Source organism: Salmo salar, chromosome 22, assembly GCF_965601325.2.
Source record: "Salmo salar chromosome 22, fSalSal1, whole genome shotgun sequence".
Classification (NCBI taxonomy): domain Eukaryota; kingdom Metazoa; phylum Chordata; class Actinopteri; order Salmoniformes; family Salmonidae; genus Salmo; species Salmo salar.
Window position 1 is genome coordinate 40,867,261 of NC_138312.1, and position 16,131 is coordinate 40,883,391.

The window sequence follows — 16,131 nt, forward strand, 5'->3', positions numbered from 1 at the left end:
CACACACTACTGAGCCTCATTTTGACTTGTTTTAAGGACATTACATCAAAGTTGGATCAGCCTGTAGTGTGGTTTTCCACTTTATTTTTGAGTGTGACTCCAAATCCAGACCTCCATGGGTTGATACATTGGATTTCCATTGATTATTTTTGTGTGATTTTGTTGTCAGCACATTCAACTATGTAAAGAAAAAAGTATTTAATTAGATTATTTCTTTCATTCAGATCTAGGATGTGTTGTTTAAGTGTTCCCTTTATTTTTTTGAGCAGTATATGATATTTTCACGATACTTAGGTGCCGATGCGATATGTATTGCGATTCTCACGATTCTATATATATATTGTGATTTGATGTTCCAAACATATTGCTCACTCTGTTTGCTGCAGTGAGATGTGAGAGAGCATAAGAAAACGAGTTTTGATAAATCAGGGAAGTAAAAGTGCTGAAAACATGTTGGCTAACTATTTAAAAATAATATGAAAGACAAGTTGTAAGATGAAAAATACCATAGCTTGTGTGCAGGTACAGTCAACTATCGCTAGCAAAAAACCTAACACATACAGTGCATTCGGAAAGTATTCAGACCCCTTGACTTTTTCCACATTTTGTAACGGTACAGCCTTATTCTAAAATGTATACAATTATATTTGTTTCACATCAATCTACACAAAATACCCCATAATGGCAAAGCGAAAACAGGTAGTTAATTATTTTTGCTAATTTATTAAGAATAAAAAAACAGAAATACCTTATTTACATAAGTATTCAGACCCTTTGCTATCAGACTCGAAATTGAGCTCAGGTGCGTCCTGTTTCCATAGATCATCCTTGCAATTTTTCTAGAACTTGATTGGAGTCCACCTGTGGAAAATTCAGTTGATTGGACATGATTTGGAAAGGCACACAAAAAGCTGTCTATATAAGGTCCCACAGTTGATAGTGCATGTCAGAGCAAAAACCGAGCCATAAGGTTGAAGGAATTGTTCGTAGAGCTCCGAGACAGGTTTGTGTCGAGGAACAGATCAGGGGAAGGGTACCAAAACATGTCTGCAGCATTGAAGGTCACCAAGAACACAGTGACTGTCATCATTCTTCAATGAAGAAAGTTTGGAACCACCAGTACTCTTCCTAGAGCTGGCCTTGCGGCCAAACTTAGCAATCGAGTTAGAAGGGCCTTGGTCAGGGAGGTGACCAAGAATTTGATGGTCACTCTGACAGAGCTCTAGAGGTCCTCTATCGAGATGGGAGAACCTTCCAGAAGGACAACCATCTCTGCAGCACTCCACCAATCAGGCCTTTGTAGAGTGGCCAGACAGAAGCAACTCCTCAGTAAAAGGCACTTAACAGCCCGCTTGGAGTTTGCCAAAAGGCACCTAAAGACTCTCAGACCATGAGAAAAAATATTCCCTGGTCTGATGAAACAAATATTGAACCTGAATGCCAAGCGTCACATCTGGAGGAAACCTGGCACCATCCCTACGGTGAAGCATGGTGGTGGCAGCATCATGCTGTGGGAATTCTTTTCAGTGTCAGTTACTGAGAGACTAGTCAGGATTGAGGGAAAGTTGAACGGAGCAAAGTAAAGAGAGATCCTTGATGAAAACCTGATCCAGAGCGTGCAAGACCCCAGACTGGGGCGAAGGATCACCTTTCAACAGGACAACGACACTAAGCACACAGCCAAGACAACACAGGGGTGGCTTTGGGACAAGTCTCTAAATGTCCTTGAGTGGCCCAGCCAGAGCCCGGACTTGAAACCGATTGACCTCTTTCTTTCAACCTGAAAATAGCTGTGCAGCAACGCTCCAACCTGACAGAGCTTGAGAGGATCTGCAGAGAAGAATGGGAGAAACTACCCAAATACAGTTGTGCCAAGCTTGTAGCTTAATTCCCAAGAAGACTCAAGGCTCTAATCGCTGCCAAAGGTGCTTCAATAAAGTACCGAGTAAAGGATCTGAATACTTACGTAAATGTGATATTTCAGTATTTCATTTTGTATACATTTGCAAAAATGTCTAAACCTGCTTTTGCTTTGTCATTATGGTGTATTTTGTGTAGGTTGATGAGGAAAGAACCAATTTAATCCATGTTAGAATAAGGCTGTAATGTAACAAAATGTGTAAAATGTCTAGGGGTCTGAATACTTTCCGAAATAACACATGGAATCATATAGTAACCAAAAAAGTGTTAAACAAATCACTTCTTTGGTTTCTTTATGATTTCATATGTGTTATTTCATAGTTTGTATGTCTTCACTATTATTCTACAATGTAGAACATAGTAAATATGGAGAAAAACCCTTGAATTAGTAGGCGTCTCAACTTTTGACTGGAACTTATATATATTTTTAAATCGTATAACTTGTACTTGTGAATAGCCTGTACTTGTGAATAACTTGTTCACGCTCGCTCACGCAATGCAGCCGGTCTGGTTAGTGTGTGAGACGTCTTTAAAACGCTCATAACAATGACGACTGAGTGATCGAGGTACAACCGATGAATAGGTAGATGCTGTTTCAGGTGTGTAAAGATGTATAGCCGTAGCATGCTCTACCATCCTTTCCCAGGCCTATAAACCTAAGCCCTGTGTGTGTCAGGTCGTGTTGAGGTAGGTGTATTAATGTTCAGGGTCTATGAGTGCTCTAAGCAGGCTTCCCCAGGCCTAAGCCCTGAGCCCTGTGTTGTTGTCTGCTCTGCTCTATGGCTCCAGCTGGCTGCTTTAATCCTGGGGCCACATGGGACTCCCTCCCGGCTGAGGAGGGAGTTTAAACTGTTGACATGGTGCTGTCTCTCTTCAGCTCTGATCTTAGACTGACTGGCTGACTGGGAGGAACCCTTCTTTTCTGTTACACTTTTCTGCCTGTTGCCTTCAGGTAGCTATGCTGTTGCTGCTTGGCCGGTGTGCCATCCTCCCACACAGACAAACCCTCACTCTCTTTCTTTACCTTTATATCTGCGATCTCTCTCTCTCTCTCTCTCTCTCTCTCTCTCTCTCTCTCTCTCTCTCTCTCTCTCTCTCTCTCTCAGTTCAATTAAAAGGGCTTTATTGGCATTGGAAACATATGTTAACATTGCCAAAGCAAGTGAAATAGATCATAAACAAAAGTGGAATAAACAATAAAAAATGAGATGTAAACATTACATTCACAAAAGTTCCAGAGGAATAGAGACATTTCAAATGTCATGTTATGGCTATATACAGTGTAGTGACAATGTGCAAATAGTGAAAATACAGAAGGGGAAATATTTACAATGTGCTTTGTTCTTCACTGGTTGCCCTTTTCTTGTGGCAACAGGTTACAAATCTTGATGCTGTGATGGCATACTGTGGTATTTCACCCAATATATATGGGAGTTTATCAAAATGGATTTGTTTTTCGAATTCTTTGTGGATCTGTGTAATCTGAGGGAAATATGTGTCTCTAATATGGTCATACATTTGTCAGGAGGTTAGAAAGTGCAGCTCAGTTTCCACCTCATTTTGTGGGCAGTGTGCACAAAGCCTGTCTTCTCTTGAGAGCCTGGTCTGCCTACGGCGGCCTCTCTCAATAGCAAGGCTATGCGCTCTCTCTCTGTCTCACTCTGTGTCTCTCTCTCTCTCTCTCTCTCTCTCTCTCTCTCTGTCTCACTGTGTCTCTGTCTCACTCTACCCCTCTATCTCTCTCCCCCTCTTTCTAACTCTATTCATCTTGCCACACTATCAATTTAGATATAAGCTGCTAGCTCTTTCACCTCCCTTCATCACAGACAGGAGACATGGAGTATCATCTTCAATATGTTTCAATAGAAGCCATTTTCTGACACCTGTCAGTATTTCTGAACATCAAAGCAAAGTCTTGATCACTGACATCTGTCTGTCTTACATCTCAAAAGCCAAAATTACTACATGCATATCAAGTACTTTGTATCCCTCATATGCTCATTGATGCTAACAAAACATTAGTCATTAGTTGTCTTATTCATATAGCATCAATGACTTTCTCCCAGATCAGCGTTGTGGTGCTGAAGATATAGTGCTACCTTTTGATCATAACAGAACAGTGCACCACCTGAAGCCAGAGAGAAGAATCTTAATTAATCCCACTTCTAATGATGCAACTACCAGTAAGAACTGAGCTGGGCAGAGGAGAGGCCTGTGTGTGTGTGTGTGTGTGTGTGTGTGTGTGTGTGTGTGTGTGTGTGTGTGTGTGTGTGTGTGTGTGTGTGTGTGTGTGTGTGTGTGTGTGTGTGTGTGTGTGTGTGTGTGTGTGTGTGTGTGTGTGTGTGTGGTGTGTGTGTGTGTGTGTGTGTGTGTGTGTGTGTGTGTGTGTGTGTGTGTGTGTGTGTGTGTGTGTGTGTGTGTGTGTGTGTGTGTGTGTGTGTGTGTGTGTGTGTGTGTGTGTGTGTGCTAAAGCTATGAGTCACTCTCAAGAGGGGGCTGTAGAATAATAAAGGAATCCCCCTCTGACTCCTAAGGCTAAAGTTACAATCCGCCCCCTACTCCCCAATGACACAATACTAGAGAGGAGTGGGTGTTCTCAATCAATAGGCATGGCTCCACTTCCACAGCCCTATCCTGGGTACATACGCTTCCATTTGTAGGATGTGGTGGGTGATATTATTATAGTTCTAAATGTTCTTGGCAGAAGGAAATGTTTACCAAGTTGCAGCAGGCAGCTAAGCTGTTTGGGTCTCTGAGTGCGTGTTGGCCTAAAAGATGATCTTTGGTGTCTGGTAATTGGGCTGAGGTGGGCGAGAGAGGAGCTACTGAGAACAGAGCATTAAAGGTTGCAGGGTAGGATGAGTGTATTTGATGACTGAGTCACTGTAAGATGGAGGCATTCTAATATTGCTTACCTACACCACTACTGTAGTATTGCGCTCAGCTGAAGGAGAGAGAAGTTAGAGACCTTTGTATAACTCAGACACACACACACCCAGGGTAGGCTCTCAGGGAAAATTGAAAATCTTTACTGTATCTGTGTGGCTAGTCTTTCAAACGCAGGGATGGACAGCTTCCCCTGTCTCCTCTCTCAGTGGATAACCTGGTTCAATGAGATACATGGTGAGAGCATACCACCCCCCACGTGCAAGTTCATAGCCTACGCCAGAAGAGCCCAGTATCTCTGTTACTGGTGCACTCTAGATGTGTTGGGCTACAGTGTCTCTCTCCTTCTCCCTCCTGCAGACAGCAGCTAACATACAGTACCCGATCAAAAGTATGTGGGCACCTGCTCATCGAACATCTGATTCCAAAATCATGGGCATTAATGGAGTTGGTCCCCCCTTTGCTGCTGTAACAGCCTCCACTCTTCCAAAAGATGTTGGAACATTGCTGCCGGGACTGGCTTCCATTCAGCCGTGAGCATTAGTGAGGTCGGGCATTGATGTTTGGCGATTAAGCCTGGCTCTCAGTTGGCGTTCCAATTCATCCCAAAGGTGTTCAATGGGGTTGAGGTCAGGACTCTGTGCAGTCCAGTCAAGTTCTTCCACATCAATCTCGACAACCATTTCTTTATGGACCTCGCTTTGTGCACGGGGGCATTGTAATGCTGAAACAGGAAAGGGCCTTCCCCAAACTGTTGCCACAAAGTTGGAAGCACAGAATTGTCTAGAATGTCATTGCATGCTGTAGCATTAAGATTTCCTTTCACTGGAAGTAAGAGGCCTCGCCTGAACCATGAAAAACAGTTGGCACTGTGCATTCGGGCAGGTAGCGTTCTCCTGGCCTCCGCTAAACCCAGATTCGTCCGTTGGACTGCCAGATGGTAAAGCGTGATTCATCACTCCAGAGAACGCGTTTCCACACCTCGAGAGTCCAATGGCAGGGAGCTTTACACCACTCCAGCTGACACTTGGCATTGCACATGGTGATCTTAGGCTTGTGTGTGGCTACTCAGCCATGAAACCCATTTCATGAAGCTCGAGACAAACAGTTATTGTGCTGATGTTGCTTCCAGAGGCAGTTTGGAACTCGGTAGTGAGTTTTGCAACAGGATAGACAATTTTTACGCGCTTCAGCACTTGGCAGACCCATTCTGTGAGCTTGTGTGGCCTACCAATTCACGGCGAGCCGTTGTTGCTCCTAGATGTTTCCACTTCACAATAACAGCATTTACAGTTGACTGGGGCAGCTCTAGCAGGGCAGAAATTTGACGAATTAACTTGTTGGAAAGTTGACATCCTGTGACAGTGCCACATTGAAAGTCACTGAGCTCTTGAGTAAGGCCATTCTACAGCCAATGTTTGTCTATGGAGATTGCATGGCTTTGTGCTTGATTTTATACACCTGTCAGCAACGGGTGTTGCTGAAATGGCCGAATCCACTAATTTCAAGGTGTCCACATACTTTTTTATATATAGTGTAGCTTCTCAGCCTGTTACTGGGCGTAGTGAATGGGCAGTAATCTAAAACCACCTAAACAACCTTATCAGAAAGAAAAATAGCTTTTTCAATTTGGTTATTATCAAATTGCAGTTTATATTTCGGTGCACAGTACAGCCTCCTCATCAATTTCCAGAATACAGTTTGTTCAGGAAATCCAGGCACCGTCTGAATGCAGTTGATGGATGGTGAGTGTGTGGGAGAGCAGCCTCGAGTATCAAAGGGCTCTGAGGGTTTTCAGATAAACTATTATTGTTGTTGTTCCACCTCCCCCTTGGATCAACCCTGATGGTTGTGATCATTACTTCTGATTAAGGTCCACACAGAGGGAAGACAGACACATACTGTAGGTTAAATTATCCACACAGGAGGCAATGAGGAATAAAATGCATTACATTGTGTGTAGCAATGATGACACCTGGGCTGTGGTTACTGTGGGGGCAGGCAGTCTTCTCCTGCTTTTGCTGGTAAGGCTTGTGGGCCAATCAAACTATCATCTGGTTCTCCAGGTCTCTGGCTGTATACCACCAGAGTCTATTCTGTTTCTCCAGGTCTCTGACTGTTTAACCCCCACAGCATGTTCTGTTCTGCCTTGATTGAACTCTCCATCTCACTCTCCCTCCATCACTACAAAATGGATGGCAAAGTAGGGTTATTTTATGAAAGGGGAGTTACAGAGGAAGTGAAGAGTGTACATTGTTTGGTTCACCTTTGTGTCAGTGCATGATATACAAGAAGTACAGTCTCCTATCCGTGTTCTGTTGCACCACAAACCCCCTAAAAACCTTTGACCTCTCAGGAGTTATCCCACCCACACCCACCTACAGCTCCAGTCTTCATAGTTGTGATGTTATAAAGGCTCACAGAATGGTTCCTTTCTTTCTTTGCTCTCTTCATCATTTTGGATGATTGCCCAGATTGTTCTGGCTCCTACTCAGCAGTTTGGCTTAATTGACCTGCCTGAGGCTGAGACGGCAACATCTATCCCATTCCCTAGAGTTTAACATACAAAGACCAGGAACACTTTTTTAGTATTTTATAACTTTGTATTGCAGTTAGAATTATACATATGTAATTTTTTTATATACTATAGATCCCAAAACATTTTTCATTCAATGTAAATACAGAAAATATTAAACAATAGGGTAAGTGTACCTATTAAGCCCACTAAAATCTAAGTATAGAAATGTTTTTTATTTATTATTTGTAAAAAAAAAAAAATGTATTTTGCTCCTTTTTTCTCCCCAATTTTTTTGATCTTGTCTCATCGCTGCAACTCCTCAATCGACTCGGGAGAGGTGAAAATGGAGCCAAGTGTCCTCCGAAACATAACCCGACTAACCGTGCTACTTAACCCGGGAGCCAATCGCACCAATGTGTTGGAGGAAAACTGTTCAACTGGCGACCGGGGTCAGCCCGCAGGCCCCCCACAAGGAGTGCGATGAGCCAAATAAAGCCCCACCGGCCAAACCCTCCCTTAACCTCGATGACGCTGGGCCAAATGTGCATCGTCCTATGGGACTCCCGGCCACTGCGGCACAGCTCAGGAATGAACCTGGGTCTGTAGTAACACCTCTAGCACTGCCATGCAGTGCCTTAGACCGCTGCGCCACTCGGGAGGCCCAAGTTTAGACATTTCTAACATACACTGACTATACAAAACATTAACCCCCTAAGGTCGATGTCCACGCCCCTGCGGAAATCGAATTAGCATAACAAAAAAATCCCCATAAAAATCTGTCAGTTTAAGCTAGATATATCAGTATGTAACACTTCTGCATTTGCAGTGAAAGGTGACAGAGCTAGAGCAGTGTTTTTCAGACCATGAGACAGCCCGAAAATCGCTCTTCTCACAAAATCATCTGTAGTGTCCAAACTATTATGACGCATCTATGGAAAGATGAGACTCCCACGAACATGATGGTGTTCTCCGTTTTGCTCTACGACCCCCAGAAGTGTCTTGGGACTCGTCTGAAGTCGGTACAGCCGATCTGCCAACTTATGTCTGTAGCGTCTTTAAGCAGTTTGGGCTACACAATAAGATGACCCCTCTGTTTAAATGCGAGACACCCACAGGCCTCTGAAGGTTACCAGTTGAAAAAATTAATGGAAGTATATAGTATATGGAGACTGTTTAGTGACAAAAATAAGGGGTTCAAAACATGTAAAAAAAACAACAAATGTTTCCTGATCTATCTTATATCTCTTAGATATACAGTAGGATAGACACTTCAGAATAAACTTCATTTAGATTTTTTGGGAGGGACTATCTGTTGTTCCATATAGTGAATATTTTATTCAGTGCCTTTGTAGGGGTAAGGCAAAATAAAAATGTTTTAAAAATAACAGTTTTTCCTGATCTTTCTTATACACTACATGGCCAACAGTATGTGGACATGCCTTCAAATTAGTGGGTTCGGCTATTTCAGCCACACTCGTTGCTGACAGGTGTAAAAAATCGAGTACACAACCATCCAATCCCAATGGACAAACGTTGTCAGTAGAATGGCCTTACTGAGGAACTCTGTGACTTTCAACATGACACAGTCATAGGATGCTACCTTTCCACCAAGTCAGTTCATCAAATTTCTGCCCTGCTAGAGCTGCTCCGGTCAACTGTAAGTGCTGTTATTGTGGAAACATAAGTGGAAACTGTTATTGTGGAAATATAAGTGGAAACATCTAGGACCAACGACGGCTACCCCGCGAAGTGGTGGGCCACACAAGCTCACAGAATGGGACCGCCGAGTGCTGAAGCGCATGGCGCGTAAAAATCGTCTGTCCTCGGTTGCAACAGTTCCAAACTGCCTCTGGAAGCAACGTCAGCAAAACAACTGTTTGTCGGAAGCTTCATGAAATGGGTTTCCATGTCCGAGCAGCCGCACACAAGCCTAAGATCACCATGCACAATGTCAAGTGTTGGCTGGAGTGGTGTAAAGCTCGCCGCCATTGGACTCTGGAGCAGTGGAAGTGCGTTCTATGGAGTGATGAATCACGCTTCACCACCTGGCACTTTGACAGATGAGTCTGTGTTTGGCGGATGCCATGAGAACGCTACCTGCCCGAATGCCTAGTGCCATTTCCAACTGTAAAGTTTGTTGGAGGAGAAATAATGGTCTGGGACTGTTTTTCATGGTTCGGGCTAGGTCCCTTAGTTCCAGTGAAGGGAAATCTTAACGCTACAGCATACAATGGCATTCTAGATGATTCTGTGCTTCCAACTTTGTGGCAACAGTTTTGGGATGGCCCTTTCCTGTTTCAGCATGACAATGCCTCCGTGGACAAAGCGAGGTCCGTAAAGAAATAGTTTGTCGAGATCGCTTTGTAAGAACTTGACTGATCCGCAAAGAGCCCTGACCTCAACTCCATCGAACACCTTTGGGATGAATTGGAACGCCGACTGCGAGCCAGGCCTAATCGCCCAACATCAGTGCCTGACTTTACTAATGCTCTTGTGGCAGAATGGAAGCAAGTCCCGCAGCAATGTTCCAACATCTAGTTGAAAACCTTCCATAAAAAGTGGAGGCTGTAATAGCAGCAAAGGGGGGACCAACTCCATATTAATGCCCATGATTTTGGAATGACATGTTTGACGAGCATGTGTCAGCCATGTACTGTATCTCTCAGATAGAGGAAAGACACTTCAAAAAAAACTTCCTTTAGATATTTGTTTGGGACTATCTGTTGTTCCATGTAGTCAATCAGTTTTTCAATGTGTTTGTATGGGCTAATAGCATTAATGCCCCAACATTTTTTTCATCAAATAATTGTTTCAGATTTTTTGGGATACTTCAATGGGTCTTAAAATTCTAAATCAAATAGCAAAATGATCCTTGGTACAACCTTCTTAAAACAATTCCGTATAGCTTAGTAGTACTCCCCCAGCTTAAACAGGGCTTAGACTTTTATGGGTTAAAAAGAACACCTGCTCTTTCTATGACAGACTGACCAGGTGAATCCAGGTGAAAGCTATGATCCCTTATTGATGTCACTTGTTAAATCCACTTCAATCAGTGTAGATGAAGGGGAGGAGACCGGTTAAAGAATATTTTTTAAGCCTTGAGGCAATTGAGACATGGCTTGTGTATGTGTGCCATTCAGAGGGTGAATGGGCAAGACAAAATATTTAAGTGCCTTTGAACAGGGTATAGTAGTAGGTGCCAGGCACACTGGTTTGTGTGTGTCAAGAATTGCAATACTGCTGGGTTTTTCTCACAACAGTTTCCCGTGTGTATCAAGAATGGTCAACCACCCAAAGGATATCAAGCCAACTTTACACAACTGTGGGAAGCATTGGAGTCAACATGGGGCAGCATCCCTGTGGAACACTTTCAACACCTTGTAGGGTCAATGCCCCAACAAATTGAGGCTGTTCTAAGGGCAAAAGGGGTGCAACTCAATATTAGGTTTTTCTTATATATTCTTTCTGACCTCTAACCTCTGTCTCTCTTATTTCCTTCAGCTCTACAGGGTGGCCAGTCGGGGCCAGTAGGAAAAGAGCATCATGGGAGCATGGGGGGCAGGGTGAGGGAGAGGAGGGCAGCAGGAGGAGACTCCTACTGGGCTTATTCAGGTGAGTAATTTTCTCCTCCATAGTGGTACAGCTATGTCCCCAGGCAAGATGGATTAACTCTTTTGCCACAGGTTCTAGCCCTAATTCCTCTCTAGGATTCGGTCTCTTGCTCTGCTCTGATCAATTAATGAGATGGGTCAAACCTAACTGGACTGTGGCTGTAGAGACATATTACCTTACTGTAACTCTGTTATCTTCCTCTTTTGTCTTTTATTGATTCTCAACCTTTCTCCCTCCCAACTTTTCTCCCTTCTTTCCAACTCCTTCCCAATATCCAATATCCACTTATTTTTTTTTGCTCATAATTCAACTCTTCTTTCCCTCTCTCCCTTTCCCTCTTTCCCTCTCTCCCTCTGAGTGGTAGCTACATGGAGTAGTTGTTGATGTGTGTTATGGATGATTCTGTGCTGGAGTAGGGACTAGTGTGGTCCTTGTGAGCACCATTCAGCCACACATGTGTTTCTTAAATATACGTTTTTAACCTGAGCACTGCTGGGCGTGGGAGAGAGGCTGGCGCTCTATTGCTGCAGCTGCAGAGGGGGTGGTGTGTGTGAGATGGGAGCGAGCCTTACAGTCATTGGAGGGAGCAGATGGATGGAGAAAGAGACGCCAAGGAAACTCGGCTACAGCCAAGACTAGCTAACTTGTAGTAGCCACAATGTTATTTATCATCCCATATAACAGTGCCTGTCTTGACTGGAGTAGCCTAGAGGCTAGTTAGGCTAAACGAGGCCATATGCTGGGCTTTTCCCCCAACCCCATTCAGTTAACACAACACCCTACCTGTAGGTTGCCCGTTGTAGCCTACTCCTCCTCATTTTGCTAACTTTTAATTCCATCGTGCATTAGTGAACTCTCACTCTACTTGCTACACATTGAGCCGCTTCGATTGGCCAACATAAACAACAAGCTACACACATGAATGCTACTGGTCTTCTTATGGGGAGCATGGTGCACGTCATAAAAACTACATTGAAAAGTTTGTTTTATTTAATTAATACTTTGAAATGTCTTGGTATATCTTTCTATGTAAAAATGTCACATGAATATTTTAATTAGTTTAGAAAAAGCCTTTTCAGTGTTAAAAGTAGCCTACATATATTTTTTCTGTCAAAAATAAATTCACAGGCAAGTATTTGAAGACTAACGTCCATTCGGATATTCATATAATTTGAAGACTAACGTCCATTCGGATATTCATATAACCATGCACATCCCTAGCTAGAGCTAAATTAACATATTTTAAAGTACAGTTGTGTCCAGAAAAACTTTCACAAGGTCTGATGATGAGGTGTATTTTGCAGGGCAGCCTTCAATAAGGTTTCAGATCTAATAGATGATTCATCATGCATACATTTACTTTGTGCCTTTGGTTATTCACGACATGCTGTGGGTGGGTGTATGTACTGTATGTCTGTGGGTGTGTGTACGCTCAAGCAGTGTTTGTGTGTAGGCCTATATGTGATTAATTCACTGAATGTGGTTTTTTACAACCATTGTGCTGCTAGCCAGCTACCTCACTGTGATCCTCAAAAGCAGCGGCTTGAATTTTAATCGAAAAGCTAGAAGTAGTGTCCCTTGTCCTATTCATATCCACTAACTGTGCAAATTTCCCATTAGATGAGGACATGAACAAAGTGCTCTCGGCCATCTGAGTAGGACAACGCTGAAGTAAGATGGAAATTGATGATATTCTGCCTCTTTGGATTGCATATTATGCTTGAAAAGTCATTCTCACTACCTCCCTCCTGCTTATTTTAGCACCGCCTGCAGTCATATTTAAAAATATTTAAAAAGGAAAAGATCACTAAAAAACCTTTTCAAACCCCTTTCCAATTCCACTTTGCCTTTGTGGAAAGAGCTAAACGAATGAACTGATTTAACGGTTATATTCCCAGTGATGTTTCCTTTGGAGCATGAAGTAGGATGAAGTCATTTTTAGTACACTTCTTCTCCTCCTTAATCTCGGTTAACCCAGAACTAAAGTGTTGTGTAATTGGTCAGCTGCTCAGTTAAGTTCTGGGTACATTTTAACTCCATACACTGGTGGGAATTTGCTATATTGATAGGGCTAAATTGAAATGTTTCTTATAGAAGAAATATGGAAATGCATAACCATGGTAGCAATCAAAGGGAACAGTTTGAACATGGGAAAATTATTAGACTAAAGGTGAGAACAAAACACTTAATCTGACTCAAGACTGAATCCAAACATTATACTGTCAATTTAGTGTGCATTTTACTTTTACTGTACTTTTTGCCACATTTGTTGATAACGAAATCTAAAAATACTTTGGATACATTCAGTAACATGATAAGAATATTCATGGAACATTTGGGGTAGGTGCAACAAAAGAAATGACATGGGTTTGAGTGAGAGGACTAACTGTTGTCTCGAAGTGGCCACACACCTCTCCGAAGTGTGCACAGTTCCTATCTATTTTCAATGCACTTTTATGACTCAAAGAAGAGACTTCAACCATAAGGTACTATTTTGAGCTCTTCTAGCTGTGCTGTTGAGGAACTAGAGCAAGCAAACTTGTATTTGTTTTCTTTGGAACACAGCCCTGCATCCCCGCCATCACAAAATTACTGTTGTTGTTTACGCATTCTAAAAACAATCTTACAGTGTTAGGCTTTCACAAGGCAATTCAGAGAATCAGATCGAATTTTGGTGCACATAGAATGGAGACACAAGTAGGGCTGGGCGATATGGCCTAAAAATATTCTCTCTAAATAAGCTTTGTTCCACAATTAAAGATCAATACACTGCATTTCAAACAGTCAGTAATAATCTAATGAATTCAGGACTTGTGAACCTATGCTAAATATAAGCCTTCAACCATAAGACGGGTGGTAATAATTGTATTTTATAAAAATGTTATTTGCAAAAATCACTGATCTGGCTTTCAAGTCTATGAAAATGCCAATTTCTTTTACAAATGTAACCAGATCCATGCACATCCACAAATGTTTTATTTTATTTAACCTTTATTTAACTAGGCAAGTCAGTTACGAACAAATTCTTATTTACAATGATGGCCTACCCCGGCCAAACCCTCCCCTAACCCGGACGACGCTAGGCCAATTGTGCGCCGCCCTATGAGGTTCCCGATCACGGCCAGTTGTGATACAGCCCTGGATCTAATCTGTTGTCTGTAGTGACGCCACTAGCACTGCGATGCAGTGCCTTAGACTGCTCCGCCACTCAGTCCAACTTCTGGTAGCAGCCGTTATAGAAAATGAACACAGTTCTCATAAACAATCTTGCAAGCACAAGCCCACTGCTAGTGAGTAGCCAGCTAATCGTTATATTTAAAGTCTAGCCAACTTGGATCTATTTGCTTGCTAGTAAGGTAGAGCAGTTGAACTGGTTATGAATACACCCTCCTGTCCGTCTCCAACTGTTTGAACAACAGCCTGTTCACTTTGTTTAGATGTTGAAATCAAGTAGTCTACCTGGATAAGAAGATGAGAACGAGTTGCCAATTCCTTATACAAATGCACATTTTTACAGTCACTGCACATTTATAAACACAGACTACACAGCTAGCACATAACAGTCAGTGCTAAAATGTTGGTAGCGGTACCAGAATGGCAGAGTTGCAAAGAAAAAGCCATATCTCAGACTTGCCAATAAAAGATTAAGATGGGCAAAAGAACACATACACTGGACAGAGGAACTCTGCCTAGAAGGCCAGCATCCTGGAGTCGCCTCTTCACTGTTGACGTTGAGACTGGTGTTTTGCGGGTACTATTTAATGAAGCTGCCAGTTGAGGACTTGTGAGGCGTCTGTTTCTCAAACTAGGCACTCTAATGTACTTGTCCTCTTGCTCAGTTGTGCACTGGGGCCTCCCACTCCTGGTTAGAGACAATTTGTGCTGTTCTGTGAAGGGAGTAGTACACAGTGTTGTACGAGATCTTCAGTTTCTTGGCAATTTCTCGCATGGAATAACCTTCATTTCTCAGAACAAGAATAGACTGACGAGTTTCAGAAGAAAGTTCTTTGTTTCTGGCCATTTTGAGCCTGTAATCGAACCCACAAATGCTGATGCTCCAGATACTCAACTAGTCTAAAGAAGGCCCGTTTTATTGCTTCTTTAATCAGAACCACAGTTTTCAGCTGTGCTAACATAATTGCAAAAGGGTTTTCAAATGATCAATTAGCCTTTTAAAATAATAAACTTGGATTAGCTAACACAACGTGCCATTGGAACACAGGAGTGATGGATGCTGATAATGGGCCTCTGTACGCCTATTTAGATATTCCATAAAAAATCTGCCTTTTCCAGCTACAATAGTCATTCTGTAAGGACCGACGCCGGACAGGAGAAGCAGGTACGGGGAGTCAGACATTTATTCGGGAACATACATAGAACAAGACAGGAACAGCATCAACAAACGGACATATGACAAACAATGCAGCAGTGGGGAACAGAGCTGGGGAACTGACAAATATAGGGGAGGTAATAAACAGGTGATTGAGTGAGTCCAGGTGAGTCCAATATCACTGAAGCGCGTGACGAGGGAAGGCAGGTGTGAGTAAATGATGGTGGCAGGAGTGCGTAATGCAGGGCAGCCTGGCGCCCTCTAGCGCCAGGGGGGGGGGGAAGAGCGGGAGCAGGCGTGACACATTCACAACATTAACAATGTCTACACTGTATTTCTGATCAATTTGATGTTATTTTAAATGGACAAAAACATTTGCTTTTCTTTCAAAAACAAGGACATTTCTAAGTGACCCCAAACTTTTGAACGGTAGTGTACATTTACATTTTATTGTATAGTATATCACCCAGCCCTAGTCATGAGTACATTCAGATGCGTGTTCCCTGCCAAATGTGTTCACAATACAAAAAACATAGGCTCATTCTGTTCAGAACAACAAAGCGCTGGCACCATTTCATCTTGTTACTGTATGGGAATGATATGGGAATGTGAAGACTAACAGGTGTTTAGCTTGCTTTTATGAAATCAAAGCGGTATTTATTATAATCCTCAACATCTCATCTTTCAAAATACATCGAGTTGTCTTTATTTTCAGCATTTACCTTACTCAGACAACACATTTGCAAAAGTTGCCCAGTTTGTGGGAGGAATGGGGGCAACTTGTTGTTGCGTGCGGTGTTCATGTTCAGAACCGCTGTCATTCAAAACCAATACTTTGCTGTGAAGCTTAGACCTTGAGCTTTGA

General features: G+C 42.7%; 1 protein-coding gene across 2 annotated transcripts in view; it reads left to right on the plus strand.

Annotated features, from left to right (window-relative positions):
• LOC106583528 (receptor-type tyrosine-protein phosphatase gamma) overlaps nt 1-16,131 on the plus strand; it is a 258,643-nt gene that overhangs the window by 30,723 nt on the left and 211,789 nt on the right. For both annotated transcript variants that reach the window (XM_045705290.2, XM_045705291.2), the window contains exon 2: nt 10,826-10,936. In XM_045705290.2, the coding sequence (XP_045561246.1) occupies nt 10,826-10,936 (111 nt within the window). The remainder of the gene's footprint in view (nt 1-10,825; nt 10,937-16,131) is intronic.